The 13043-nt window shown below is 34.3% G+C and overlaps 1 protein-coding gene across 1 annotated transcript in view; it reads right to left on the bottom strand.

Moving 5' to 3' along the window:
* The window catches only part of LOC148946994 (puromycin-sensitive aminopeptidase-like), a 53146-nt gene that overhangs the window by 5558 nt on the left and 34545 nt on the right, over positions 1–13043 (bottom strand). Inside the window, exon 5 of the mRNA XM_089096483.1 lies at positions 1683–1788. Within this exon, the coding sequence (XP_088952609.1) occupies positions 1683–1788 (106 nt within the window). The remainder of the gene's footprint in view (positions 1–1682; positions 1789–13043) is intronic.

Raw genomic sequence — 13043 nt, 5'->3', positions numbered from 1 at the left:
GTACTTGTTAATTAAAGAAACACTCAAGAATTACGCTTAGGTTGGATCTCAGAAAACCGGTTTCATAGCAACAAAGACAAGTGAAGGGTGAGAGAATGTATTGGACTTGTATAGTTTGGGCTATATATTTGTATATTGTGGAAGGGAGGAGGGGGGGTAGGTTAGGCTAGGTTATGTTAGAATATGGTCAGTTAGGAGCACTCTCAAAATACTCTACCCCACCCCCCTAATGTGCAATTATATAGACCAAACTATGTTATTATATAAACTAAAGGTTATATGAAGGTTATACTTCATTAAGATTTACCTAACTTCAATTCTTGGGTGTGTTTCGTTTAATTAACAAGTGCCCATCAAAATTTTATATAAATGTATTTTGAGAAGCATTCTTGTAGGTAAAATGGTTTCTGAAAAACAATAGGATCCGTCGAATTCCAGGGGGTGGCCTAGAATAAATAAACATAAAAAGTAAAGCATGCAAAAAATTTTACCTTCCATTTACAAATAAAAAAAGATAATAAAATAACTATGCTCCCAACCCATTTAATTAGCTTTACATGTCTGAAGCTTTCAATACAAGTACTTTTAGCTTAGATTTGCCTTTTGCACTAAACGTGAAAAGTAGATCAGAAGACAGACTCAGTATTTCTGAACTTCCAAAATGACCTTTATCAATCAGGAGAATAAGTTTGGGGATTTGGTGGGGGCAGATGTTTATACATAGCACGAAAAGAGAAAGGGGTCCAGAAATTGTGCTAGAATAAAAGATTAGTCCTAAATAGGTTTTAAACCTTCATAAAAAATGTAAACGTCTTAACAACAAATATAAGGAATAAACGGTCAGAAGAATGATGAAAGCGGTGAGGAGTGCAAACTGTAAAACTCTTTTAGAGTTAAATACTATACAGTAATGAGCCTGAAGTTCGATAAAAACGTACGAATGAAATTTGAATTGACAAGAAATATGTTGAAGGTAAGATATTTTCACCAAATAGTTGCAGCATATTTAAATTGGGTACGATTCATAAACCAACATAACTAAAACTATGAAACTTGAATAATGAAAGAAGATTCCAATATTTTACACTGACATTACCAAACGCTTCATTTTATAACCACATTTCGTATTGAAACTGAAGACGTCTTCCGTAAGAGGCAACTCTATCCATCAGAGGAAAATATTGTCAATCTTTTCAACCAAATCACGATTTCTTGGATCTCTGGCTGATGCCATTGACTAGTGATCTAAACACTGTGGTCTTAACACTGGTCTGATATATGCTTCTTTTCAGATATTGATCTTTTTCCCCCAATTGACTTGATTGTTTAGATTAGTGAGAAAATCACAAAGCCACATCTCTTAAATTTGCTTTATGCAATCAGGGTTGCTTACTGACATAAAAAATTCTTCTATAATAACAGTTTTCTTTTTTGTTTTATTGACTTCAGCCTACCGTTTGCGCAAAAATCTTAAATCTCGCTTCAGCTTCCTTATAGTTATCACTGTAAGTGTAGGAAATAGGATATTTCAGATTCTGCAGACCAGGATATCTACTATTACAGCTGTGTTATACCTTCCTTCATAGAATTGTTTATTCTAACCCAGTTTTGAATTTGGAATATGAAAAAAGATAATTTGAATTGATCCTTTCTTAGCATTAAAAGAGAAAACAAAATCTTACCATGTTCATTGTTAACGGTCAAAAAATTTTCGACTTCTTCTGCTTGCTCGATAGTTGCAAAATTGCATGTAACACTTTGAATAAGCTCTCCAATATGGAAAACTCCCTAAAACACACGAAATATAGCATAAACTCCTCAGTGAAAGTGAAAAAAAACTTATCTCTTATGTTTTGGATTTAGGTCAATTTCTTTCTTAAATATTGGAGCATAGAAATGTATTTTTGAAATTTGTATAACATTTTTTTATATAGTGAAATTCAGAAATGATCTAGTAAGTCAATAAGAAAACTCAAGACATAAAGATATAATCTGAGTTTGTGCAATAAGTATATAAATTACGATCGGTTTTTGCGCAAAAAAGTTAAACTAAAACTTAAAAATCTTAAAAAAGAACTTAAGCCTTCTCCCTCAATGCTGGCCTTAGGTCATTTTTTTTTCTTCGACATTATTTTCATTTTCAATTGCTTGGCTTTGAAATGTATAAACTGTGCTTCAAGATCCTTTTGACGAGTCACATTATTCGAGTCAAATTATTTTGCTTGTTCGAACTATTAAAAAAAAAAAACAGTTTAAAATAGGCATGGCTGGAAATGACCTAGCTCAATGGCAGAGAGATACAATCTCAATTTGTGCATCACGTATAGAAATGAACCAAATTACTAATTGCTAACGGGCAACCAAAGTATGCTAAAATTTAAAATTAAGACGATGAAAGCTTTTGCTCTGCAAAAAACAAAATGGCTTTTCTCGATCTTCGTGATAAGCATGTCGTCTACCAATGAATTTGTAATATGATAAACCTGAAATATGACAAACAAGGGTGTTTTTAGCTTCTTCTATAGATAATACCCAATTCAAAGATAAATTCAAAAATACACCTTCAATAAAAGCTTATTTGAGACACATAAATTACTAAACGGTTGTCGTCTAGCCACACAACTCAGATTGTATCTTTATATACCCTCTTTATGAAATTGAGTTTTTTCTGACTTGATAGCTCATTTTACATCATGCTTATTTTTTCTTCGTTTTTAGTTCTACTCGCTAGATGTATTCTATTAAATCGTTTCATATTAGGATGTTTTGAGTTTGTTTCTGACTTACCCGTTCAGTTCTGGTCACAATTATTTGATTATTGCTTAAGGTATATACCATTCTAGACAGAGCTGCCACCTGTAGCGCGAAAGTGCTACTTTAACACTATTTCATCATCTAGCCCAGTAGCATGTGCTACATTGAATGTAGCACTTTTTCTCTTATACGACGCAATTGAAAATTTCAGAAATATTAAATGCAATTATATGATGTGTCTCACATCAAAATATATGTCAAACATTTTTTTTTTTTTTTGCATGACAAAAATCTAAATACATTTAAATACGGGATATGCGTGTGCGTTTAGATATTCCCATTCAGCACTCTGATCAGTTACATTTTTTATGGATACATTCTTATTCCTCTACATTAAACAAAATTAAAACATTTACCTAAATACTAATCTAAGTACTCTTAAACGGACCGTAAAATTTTTTTATTGTAGCACCGAAAACCTCTGTGTAGCACGCAAATTTGGGCAATTGTAGCATTTTAGGAGCTGACCGTGGTGGCAACCCTGATTCTGGATCCTTATCTGACATAGATCCATACCTTTAGCGTTATTAACTTCCAGCATTTTTTTAACCTTTCATTGCTGTTTTGCTTATTAAAAAAATATAATCTGGAATGTGACTACATCCAATTTGCAGATAAAAATGACATTCATCATTGAAAAACAAACATATTTTGAAAGAAAAAGATTAAAGAGCACTATAAGTGGACCAAAGACTGAAGGGCGCAAAAAAAAACACAAATCAAAGATGACACACAAATGAAAATAACCCAAGAATGTAATGTATTTCACAACTCTCGTCGCGATTGTTCTCTTAGTAAATTAAACTACAGATAAAGAGATTCCCCTGAAAATAAAGAGCAATGTCAAACTTATTGCGAAAAGAAATTATCCAGCATTAGAGAAGGCTCCCATCCCCTAAACCTCCAGGCTTTCCGATATAATTTAATTTATACTAACTAGGATTATTATACATTTTCAAACAGGGACTTTTTATGTGGACGAAGGATGAATTTCTAAAAAGACAACAAGGTAACTAACAAACATTCGTACTCACCAACCAGCAGAATCTAATAACTACCATATAAAAGTAACAGCTTTTCCACGGAAATAAAAAGTTAAGCCTTATCGTAAAAGAGAGGCATTTTGAGTGGAGAGGGGATTAGCAGAGTCCCCTCTCATAGAAGGTAAATTCTGTATAGTTTAGGTTCAGGTACCTGGCGAATACCGTGAGAAGGATAGGCTAGGTTTCAAAGGTTGAAGCTGGTCTGGCGTTGTGAGGTGGTTTGGGGTTTAAACTGCGTCAAAAGTTCTTTCACCTCTCCCTATCACTGGTAGGATAACCCTGCTTGAGCAGGCTCATAGTAACATCAGGATGGACTTATACGAGCTTTCGTAGCCAGAACCGTGACTGCAAGCAGTGCTCCAAGGTAACCATGAGGAGTGACACCCCTTAAATAAATTATGGCTTAGTAAACAGCAGATCAGTGCACAGGAATAATTATTTTGGGTTTCGTATTTTGCTAGCTTTTTTAGCCTGAACGACCTCTTTCTAGCTATGGTAAAGCATCGTTTGTAGTATAACTTTGTAATTTGTATAATGGGTTGCATCCCCATTGTAAAATAACATTTACAGGTATGAATATAAAATGGATCAGATATAATATGCTTAAGACCGCTTGGGCAGAACGCTAAACCATGATGATAAGAGTGCATCGTCAAGTGTGGAAAACCTTGTAGTGACCGAGATGGACCCATGCTTACAAAAAACATCCATTCCACTGGAGATCCCAGGGACTTCTGGTTCTCGGTTCTAAGCCGGCTTAAATGCTCTGTATAGACTTGAGACAAAATTATTAGTCCCTGACCTGCACGGGATGAAGCCATTACTCCATTTGAGGCCATTAGAATTTTACTCATAGACGCCGGCAGGTAGGGGGCATACCCCCCCCTGGAAATTTGGGACTATAAAGTAATTATAAGGATACCAAAAGAAAAAAAAAAACAGAATATGGAAAAACCATGGAAAAAATGTGTGTTACCCCATTGTTGACTCACTGCCAATAGATATTGACCCTATAACTAAAGTATAAGAGCCTAACTATTGACAACATTCGATCAAAGAATCAGCTTTTTATGCTGATCCTAAATATGTATTTGTTTATTACTAATTAGTGCTGTTATTAGTACCCAAGAAAGTTTGTATAATTAAAGAAAACACAAGGAAAACAACTTAATGAGGGGCAATTTCGGTAAAAATATACCGTCAAATTTTGCTTGTATTGCCAGAGTACCCATGAGCTGATATATAAAGCCATTATAATCAGAAATGTTTCCTTGAACAGAATGTTGGAAATTTTTGTATTTTCCCCTGAACGGATCGTTTTTTTGTGTTTTATTATCATTTATTTTTTTTCCAGAAAGGATTGTATATATCTAGTTGTGACTTTGAAAAAGATTTAATTTTTACATTTATGAGGCATGTAGGTGTTAAATATGCTGGTTTTTGTGTTGAAAATTAAATAAAAAATATTGAATTAAAGATTTTTATTTGATTTTCTTAATCTTAGATTTAATGTTTTAACTTTGAACAAACTACTTTGATAAAGAGTTTTTTTTTTTTACAATTGAGTCTAAAGGCATTAAATATTTTGGTGTTTGATAACCAAGTTCAAAACTGTCGATATTGTTAAAATATCCTTCCAATGCTTTGGCATTGCTCAACAGAACTGAATACTGGGAGTTTATATTTTAGTTTTTGTAAGTAGGCTATTGTTTTTTACAATTTTTTAAATTAATTACTTTTTCCATTTTTATATAATTTTACTTTAATTGACATACTTTTTTCATTGCCTTTAGAAAAATGTTCGTCTCTAAGCTTCATTAAATAAACAAAAAGTTTTTTTCAACTGAAAGTGTGGAGCAACATTAACACTTAAAACGAACAGAAATTATTACGTATACAAGGGGGTTGCCCCCTCCTCAACACCTTGCTCTTTACGCTAAATTTAAAATTTTGTCCCAGTTCTTAAAAAACGACCCCTGAAATACAAGGGTCGTTTAATTAGAACAATAAGTAACTTTTTTTAAAGTGCCGAAAAACTTTAGCGTGAAGAACGAGATATTGAGGAGGAGGAAACCTCCTTTCTATACTTAATAGTTTTGTTCGTTTTAAGTTTTAATGTTACTCCTCACTTTCAGTTGAAAAACAACTTTTTTTTCATTTAATGAAGCTTAGAGACGACCATTTTTCTAAAGGCAATGAAAAAAGTATGTCAAATAAAGTAAAATTATATAAAAATAGAAAAAGTCATTAATTAAAAAAATTGTAAAAAAAAATAGCCTACCTATAAGAACAAAAACATTCGCCCCCAGCAATACGCTCTGCTGAAAAATGTTGAAATGTCAAACGGATATTTTTTAAGAATTTCGACAGTTTTGAACTTGGCTATAAGCACACAAAATATTTTATACCTCTAGACTCAATTGTTTAAAAAAACTCTTTATCAAAGTAGTTTTTTCAAAGCAAAACGTTAAATCTAAGATTAATAAAATCAAATAAAAAATTTTTAATTCAATATATTTCATTTAGTTTTGAATACCAAAAACCAACATATTTGACACCTTTATACTTCATAACTGTAAAAAATTATAAATACAATCACTCCTGGAAAAATAAATAAATGAAAAAAAAAGACAAAAAACCGTATCCGTTCAGGGGGGAAATACAAAAATTCCCAGAATTCCGTTCAGGGAATGCTGCCCCCTTCTCAACACCTTGCAAATCTGTTCCTTGCTTTCAGTTAAAAAGCTCTTTTTTTTAATTTAAATTTCTGATTGTTTTCCAAAATATTCCCAGGGCTAACCAAGATTTAATTTGAGGTACTTGTCCCTTAAATCCCTGGTTAATTGCTTTTAAACTGTGTAAATCAATAATTTAAGTGTATTAGTACCGTCCTATGTTGAAATTTTCCATTTAAATTTGGGATAAAATTGGAATATACTTAAAAAATTGGCGATGAATAGTAATTTCGGTAAGAAGTCTGTGTTAATATTACTACAAAATAATTTCGGTTGGAAGAACAGAAGTATTATTGTTTGTGTGGATGGAAATTCTGTGAGAATTTTGATCTTCTACATAACTGAAGCCATCAGAACCTCTAAAATAGGAGTTTTTCTTATCGATAAATACATTACATATATTTGTTTGAATACATTGAAGTACTTCATAGAAATAGAAAATAACACCATTTAAAATTGCTGAAAACTAAGTTCCTTGCAGCATTTGCCACCCGAAAGAAATTCACTAGTGGGGCTGATGATGACCTGCCTTGCATTTTCCACCTCTGTGCTGGTAGAAATGGGAATGTAACATTTTTGCTGTATAGCGAAACAATTAAATTCATTCCTACTCCCCCCTACCTCTTTCAACATTTATCTGAAGCTTCGTGAAGAGCAAGCAGTTCGTCCATTAAAATGTACTTTTTTAGGAATCTACCCTACCCCCACCTAAACAATGACTCGCCCCCCTCATTGTAGCTGATTTGCAATTACAGATCGCCAAACGTAGCCTAATTACATTACAAATAAAGCGAATGAACCTGGCTGACTCCAGTACTGCCACCGTGTGGCAATACTTCTTTTAAAACGGGAAGGCCTAAAATACAGTTACTTACAATTTTAAACCAGTTAACTTTTCAGAATCTTAAATTGGTTGCAAATTGATACTCTTCGCCGTAGATTCGTAGTTTTACGCCCTAAAATGGCAAGAAACCTAGATTTTCCCCTGGTCCAATCTGTATGGTCACTTAAAAAAGAGCTTTAAATTTACGTTTGAATGAGCTCCCTCCCAATTATCTTGGAACTTTGGTTTGATACAATCATCCCTGGAAAAAAAATAAAAATAAACATGCATTGACGATGTGTCATCTGAAAAAAAATGCGAAATTCCACATTTTAAAGATTGGAGCTTGAAACCTCTATGGAAGGGTTCTCTGATATGATGTATCTAATAAAGAGCTTTTCAATAAGATCACTTGATGTTTTTGGGAGGGGGGTCCCTTTTTCAAAAATCAGGCCAATTTTCTCAGATTTTTGGTTTTAGGTGAGTAACAATAAACTGAAAGAATTTTAAATATTTAGAATTAGCACAAAAAGCCAATACTGCCGGTGTAGCAATTGTCGTGAGAATTCAATTTTTAGTTTTGGTGAATATTGTTCCAAGTCCCTTTTAATTCCAGTTTGTTTGTTTTTTCACAAACAATTTGATAAGATTCTCTTGTGACAGATTTTGTTTGAAATTGTTCATTTTATTTAGTTGAATGGGAAAATGAAAAGAAAGAGGGTCAATTTGGCAGTTGGTTAGTAAGTTTAAGTTTTATTTTTTCTTTCGCTATTCTATTTTTTTTTTTTTTTTTTTATGTCTGAATATATAACAGGTTTAAGTTCGAGGGGAAGAATTGTCCTGTTATGAAAGAGGTACATTTTACATTACCGTTATAAAATTAAAACGAGGTATCTATGCAGGCAGGATGATTTTTGAGTATCTCTACTCCTTGGGTAAACTATTCTAAGGCGTAAGAAATTGTATAAATACAAGTTTACATCGGTTATAATCTTTGAAAGCATTCTTTCTGTAATTTAGGGTTTGAATTTGATTTTCTTTTAAAATTAAATGCATAATAATTAAATATATTATTGATTAAACAAATTGATCATTTTACCAGGAATCCTTGCGGTGTAAAATTTACTGTATTTTGTTTCATTTTGCAGGCAATTTAATTGCTCTATTTATTTGAGAGTCCTTTCCTAAAGTACTTAAAAATAAACTTATTCCTACGGAAAAAAAAATCCTGAAATATATTCCCTGTCACCCAACCACCACTGATGTTTTGGCGTTTGATCCCCCCCCCATGGAAAATTTTCTGCCGGTGCCCTTGATTTTACTAGTTAAATAATATGAAAATTGCAACTGGGAAACTTACGACGTCGAGAGATAAATTATCATATTGACATTCTGGCAGACGAATTCAAACATGAATAGACTTATCAGTTTCAGAAACTCATCTCCCGGGGTAAGGAAACGCAATTTTAGATTCAAAAATTTATGACCTAAGATGAGAAATGAAGAAATGAGGTTGGTAGATACTTTCGGATTGAATCAGTATTTAAGCAGGGTTGCGTTCTATCCTCATTTATATGGGCCGTTTTGATGGACTTTGTCCTAAGGAGCAGGTCAAAGGCTATTGGAAATGGAATCCATTGGGAATGTTAAACTCTCCTAGACCTAGATTAAGTTGATGATTTGAGCGTCCTAGACGAAAATGTTATCAAAATAAACGATGTTTTGGAGGTTTTGAGAGTTCAGGGGGTAAGAACATGTTTGAAAGTTAATGTTAAGAAGACACAATCGCTGAGACTAGAAATAAATGGAAGTGAACAGGTGATTTTGGGTAACGAGAAGATTAATCAAGTGGATAGCTTCCTTACCTGGATAGTATTATTAGTAAAGATGGTGAATACAGTGAAGATATAAAAAGTAGAATAGCTAAGGCTCAGGATTTTTTTTTTTCAGGGTTGAAAAAAGTTTGGATTAAAATGAGGATATGAGTCTCGGAACCATGATTAACATATTAAGAGCTACAGTGATCATAGTGGTCAAGTACTGTTCTGAAATAAAGGCGCTTCGGAATACGGAGGAGGGTTTGGTAGATGTCTTCCAAAAGCCGTAGATCAAACAGTAAACTGTAAGCAAAATGTGTTTCTATCCCCCTTAGACTATAATTAGGCTTCCTAGGGCTACAATTAGATAAAGGTTCAGATGGATAGGACACGTTTTGTAGAAGAAAATGATAGATTGTCAAAGATCGTCCTTTTTGGTCATCCCTCTAGGGCCAAACGAAAAGCAGGTCGTCCCGGAACAGGATTGGAAGAGGTCGTAAGAAAGGGTTAAAAATAAATTAGAAATTCTTAGGAGGGTGTAAAGAGGGAAGCTTCTAATAGATTATGATGTAGGAGGGGCGTGTGTAGCTGTGTTGGCGTCAAACAGCTTGGTCCTGCAGTGAGTTGTTAGTAGTAGTAGGATGGACGGGACACAAAGAAAGCGAGTAGAGATACTGATAAATAAGGAAGCTCCAAAGTCTTGCTTAGAATTCCAAGCAAGAAAGGTATTAATAATAGAATTCTAGTCGCTCACTTTATGACACAAAATTGCAAGGTATCATTCATTGTGGTGTATGCCCCAGCAGAACCATCTGACGGAGACGGTAGCGACTTAGATGAATTTTATATGCAGTTACTGGAACAAAGAGACAAGATCCCAGGAAGAAAAAGAAACATGGTATTTTTATAAGGGAACCTATCCAAGTTGGTACAAATAGGGATAGATGGTTCCCTAGTTAAGGTAAATTTAGTGTAGGGAAGAAACATAACAACGGCAATACACTGCTACAATTTTGTAAGAACAAAAATTAATACGGCACTTGGCCATAAAATGGCCTATAACATAACTTGCTACTCACATGACGGCAAGACGGCCAACCTTAATGGTTATGTCATTGTAAATCGAAGACTGGCTGGATCGATACATGACACTTGTGTATATAGGAGTGCCGTTGCTGATGTGAAGTTCCTCCACCCAGCGACGACAACGAGACGACACAGAGAAGACACAGCAACAGAGACGACACAGAGACGTCTCTGTCTCTGTGTTGACCCAGAGATCACCAAGAGAGACGGCACAGAAACGACACAGAGAGCCGTTGCTGATGTGAAGTTCCCCTTCTGTTAGTATATAGAGTTAATAAAGGTGAAATTTAGGAAGGATAAATACCTTCCGGGTGCTTATGCGTTATGCGAAGAATAACTGGAGCGTTTAGAATTTTACAATGTAGATGATAGATAGAACGGCATTAAAAAGGTACGCTGGAGGCATACTTATAAAGCCTTTCGACGTTCTGGAACACAATGGCGGTCTAAAAATTGTGTTCCAATATCATAGAGGTTACGGGGGACAGATGGCAGAGATGGAGACTGGTTGCCTTTCACTTTCGACCCTTTAAAATAGCACTAGAGATTTCACTTTCTCATTAATTGAGCCCCTTCCCATCTTTCCACGACTACAAATTTTACACAAAATGGCTGGGGGAAAAGCTTTTTTGCCCTTTGTCGGGCCCATTTTGGAGGCAATCATTTTTTTCCCCCTTCTACTTTCTTCTGCAAAAAGCAAAGATGTCTTATGGAATAAATCTAGAGATGCAGCTAGGAATATTATCAAAAACCCTTTAAGCTTGATAAAATAGAGGGGTTTGTTCAATAAGTTACCGAGTGATAGACCTTTCACTGATAGAAGAAAAATTAGAGAAGTAGAGAATAAATTTAAGTTTGAATACAGGAGACGTGAGATGGACCCAGCAGGTAAATTTTCCTAAGACCTTAAAGATGCAGCCAGACGGCATAATACTAAGACCCTTAATTAGCATCTTAAGAAATTTAGAGGAAGTAGACAGCCTGCACATGTCCCAGTTAAAGATAGGAACAGGGTTTCACAGGATGCGTCAATCAAACTTCGACTCTTAGATTAATAATTGAAGTTTATGGACCATCAGACCCCATTAGTTTTCAGTCTTAAAGATTATGATGATACATTTGACTCAGCTGAAAGAAAAGCTTGAATGAAGGTCCTAAACTCCTATGGTACACCAGATGAGTGCATTAAAGTGGTTAGTGCTAAGTGCAAGAATAATATTTATGAGAATAATATAGGTAGGAAATATGGTTAGCAGCTGGCACTGTTCTGAATCAGGAGTTAAGCAGGGCTGGGTTCTATCCCTATTTATATGGATCATCTTGACAGACTTCGCCCTAAGGAGCACGGCCGAATATTTACATAAAGTCGTTAGAGCTGAGTGCAAGAATAATATTGCTGTAGTTAATGTAGGAAGTGAGGTTAGTAATTGATTTGGTATGGAATAATTGATTAAGCAGGGCTGTGTTCTATCCTCATTTATATGAATTATTTTGACTGACTTTGTCCAAAAAAATTAGGCAAAGACTACAGGATACAATGGTAGCAAATGGGAAGGTAAAATTCTGACAGACTTACATTATGCAGATGATTTAAGTATCCTTGATTAAAATATTAGCGAAATGGATGAATTTTTAGAGGTTTTGAGATTTCGAGGTAAAAGAATAGGTTTCAAAATTAATTTTAAAAAGAGTATGTCGCTTAGACTAGGAATAAATAAGGGTAAAAAGGTTATGTCAGATAACAAGAAATTTCATCAAGTAGATAGATTCACTTACATAGGTAGTATTGTTAGTAAATATGGAGCAGTGAAGAGGTAAAAAGTAAAATAGCCAAAGTGCAGGGTTTTTTTTTTTTTTTTTTTGCAGTTGAAAAAGTTGAACTGTAAAACTTTAAAAGTTAAACTGAAAAACTGTAAGATAAGTTTCCCACTTGGATAAGAATATCGAAAGCCACAGTCATGACAGTGGCTCAAATAAATAAAAAATGGACGCTTCAAAAGGCTGAGGAAGACTTAATCAAATATTTTAGAGGAAATATCTATGGATGCTTTTAGGTGCTCATTTTACTTGCCGCATATCAAAAAAGAAGCCATACAAAAAATTTGGTTCGGTCCACTGCCTAAGGCTGCAACGACAGAAACGGAAAGATGCTAGGCCACGTTTTACGGATGAAGGATAACAGATTGCTAAAAATTTTGCCCTTGGTCTTCTTTTGAGGACCAAACGAAAAACAGATTGTCCTCGAATGGGGTGCAAGAGGCTAAAGAAAGAATTTAAAGGAAGCTTCACGGAAGGGGGTAAAGAGTAAAGGTTTGAGTAGATTGGGGTTGAGTAGGGGTTTTAACAACTGTGATGGCCTCAGGCGGCTTCGTGCTGCACTGAATTGTTACCAATATTGGTATTTTAGATTGTGGCGTTGCTGTTTACTTCAGAGTGTAACGTTGCTTTTTTTCTGTCAGGTTCTGCCCAAACTTATCTCGAAAATATTATAAGATTTTTAATTATATTAAAAATTAAGTTCTAGTTAAATCATGTTAAAAATATTAAAGATATTTCAGTTTTGGAAGACTTCATGGAATAAATATAGAAATACAAGTTTTTTCGGCACCACAGAATTTACAAACATGAAAAATGTCCACCTAACTCATGCAATTTTTGGACAAGATTGAGGTAATTTCTCAAAGAGTCTTTATAATACTCCCAAGCGATTCCCCTTCAGACGTTT

Source organism: Artemia sp. Qi Xiang Cuo, chromosome 11 (genome assembly GCF_049724085.1).
Source record: "Artemia sp. Qi Xiang Cuo chromosome 11, ASM4972408v1, whole genome shotgun sequence".
Taxonomy (NCBI): domain Eukaryota; kingdom Metazoa; phylum Arthropoda; class Branchiopoda; order Anostraca; family Artemiidae; genus Artemia; species Artemia sp. Qi Xiang Cuo.
This window is presented reverse-complemented; position numbering and strand designations above follow the sequence as displayed.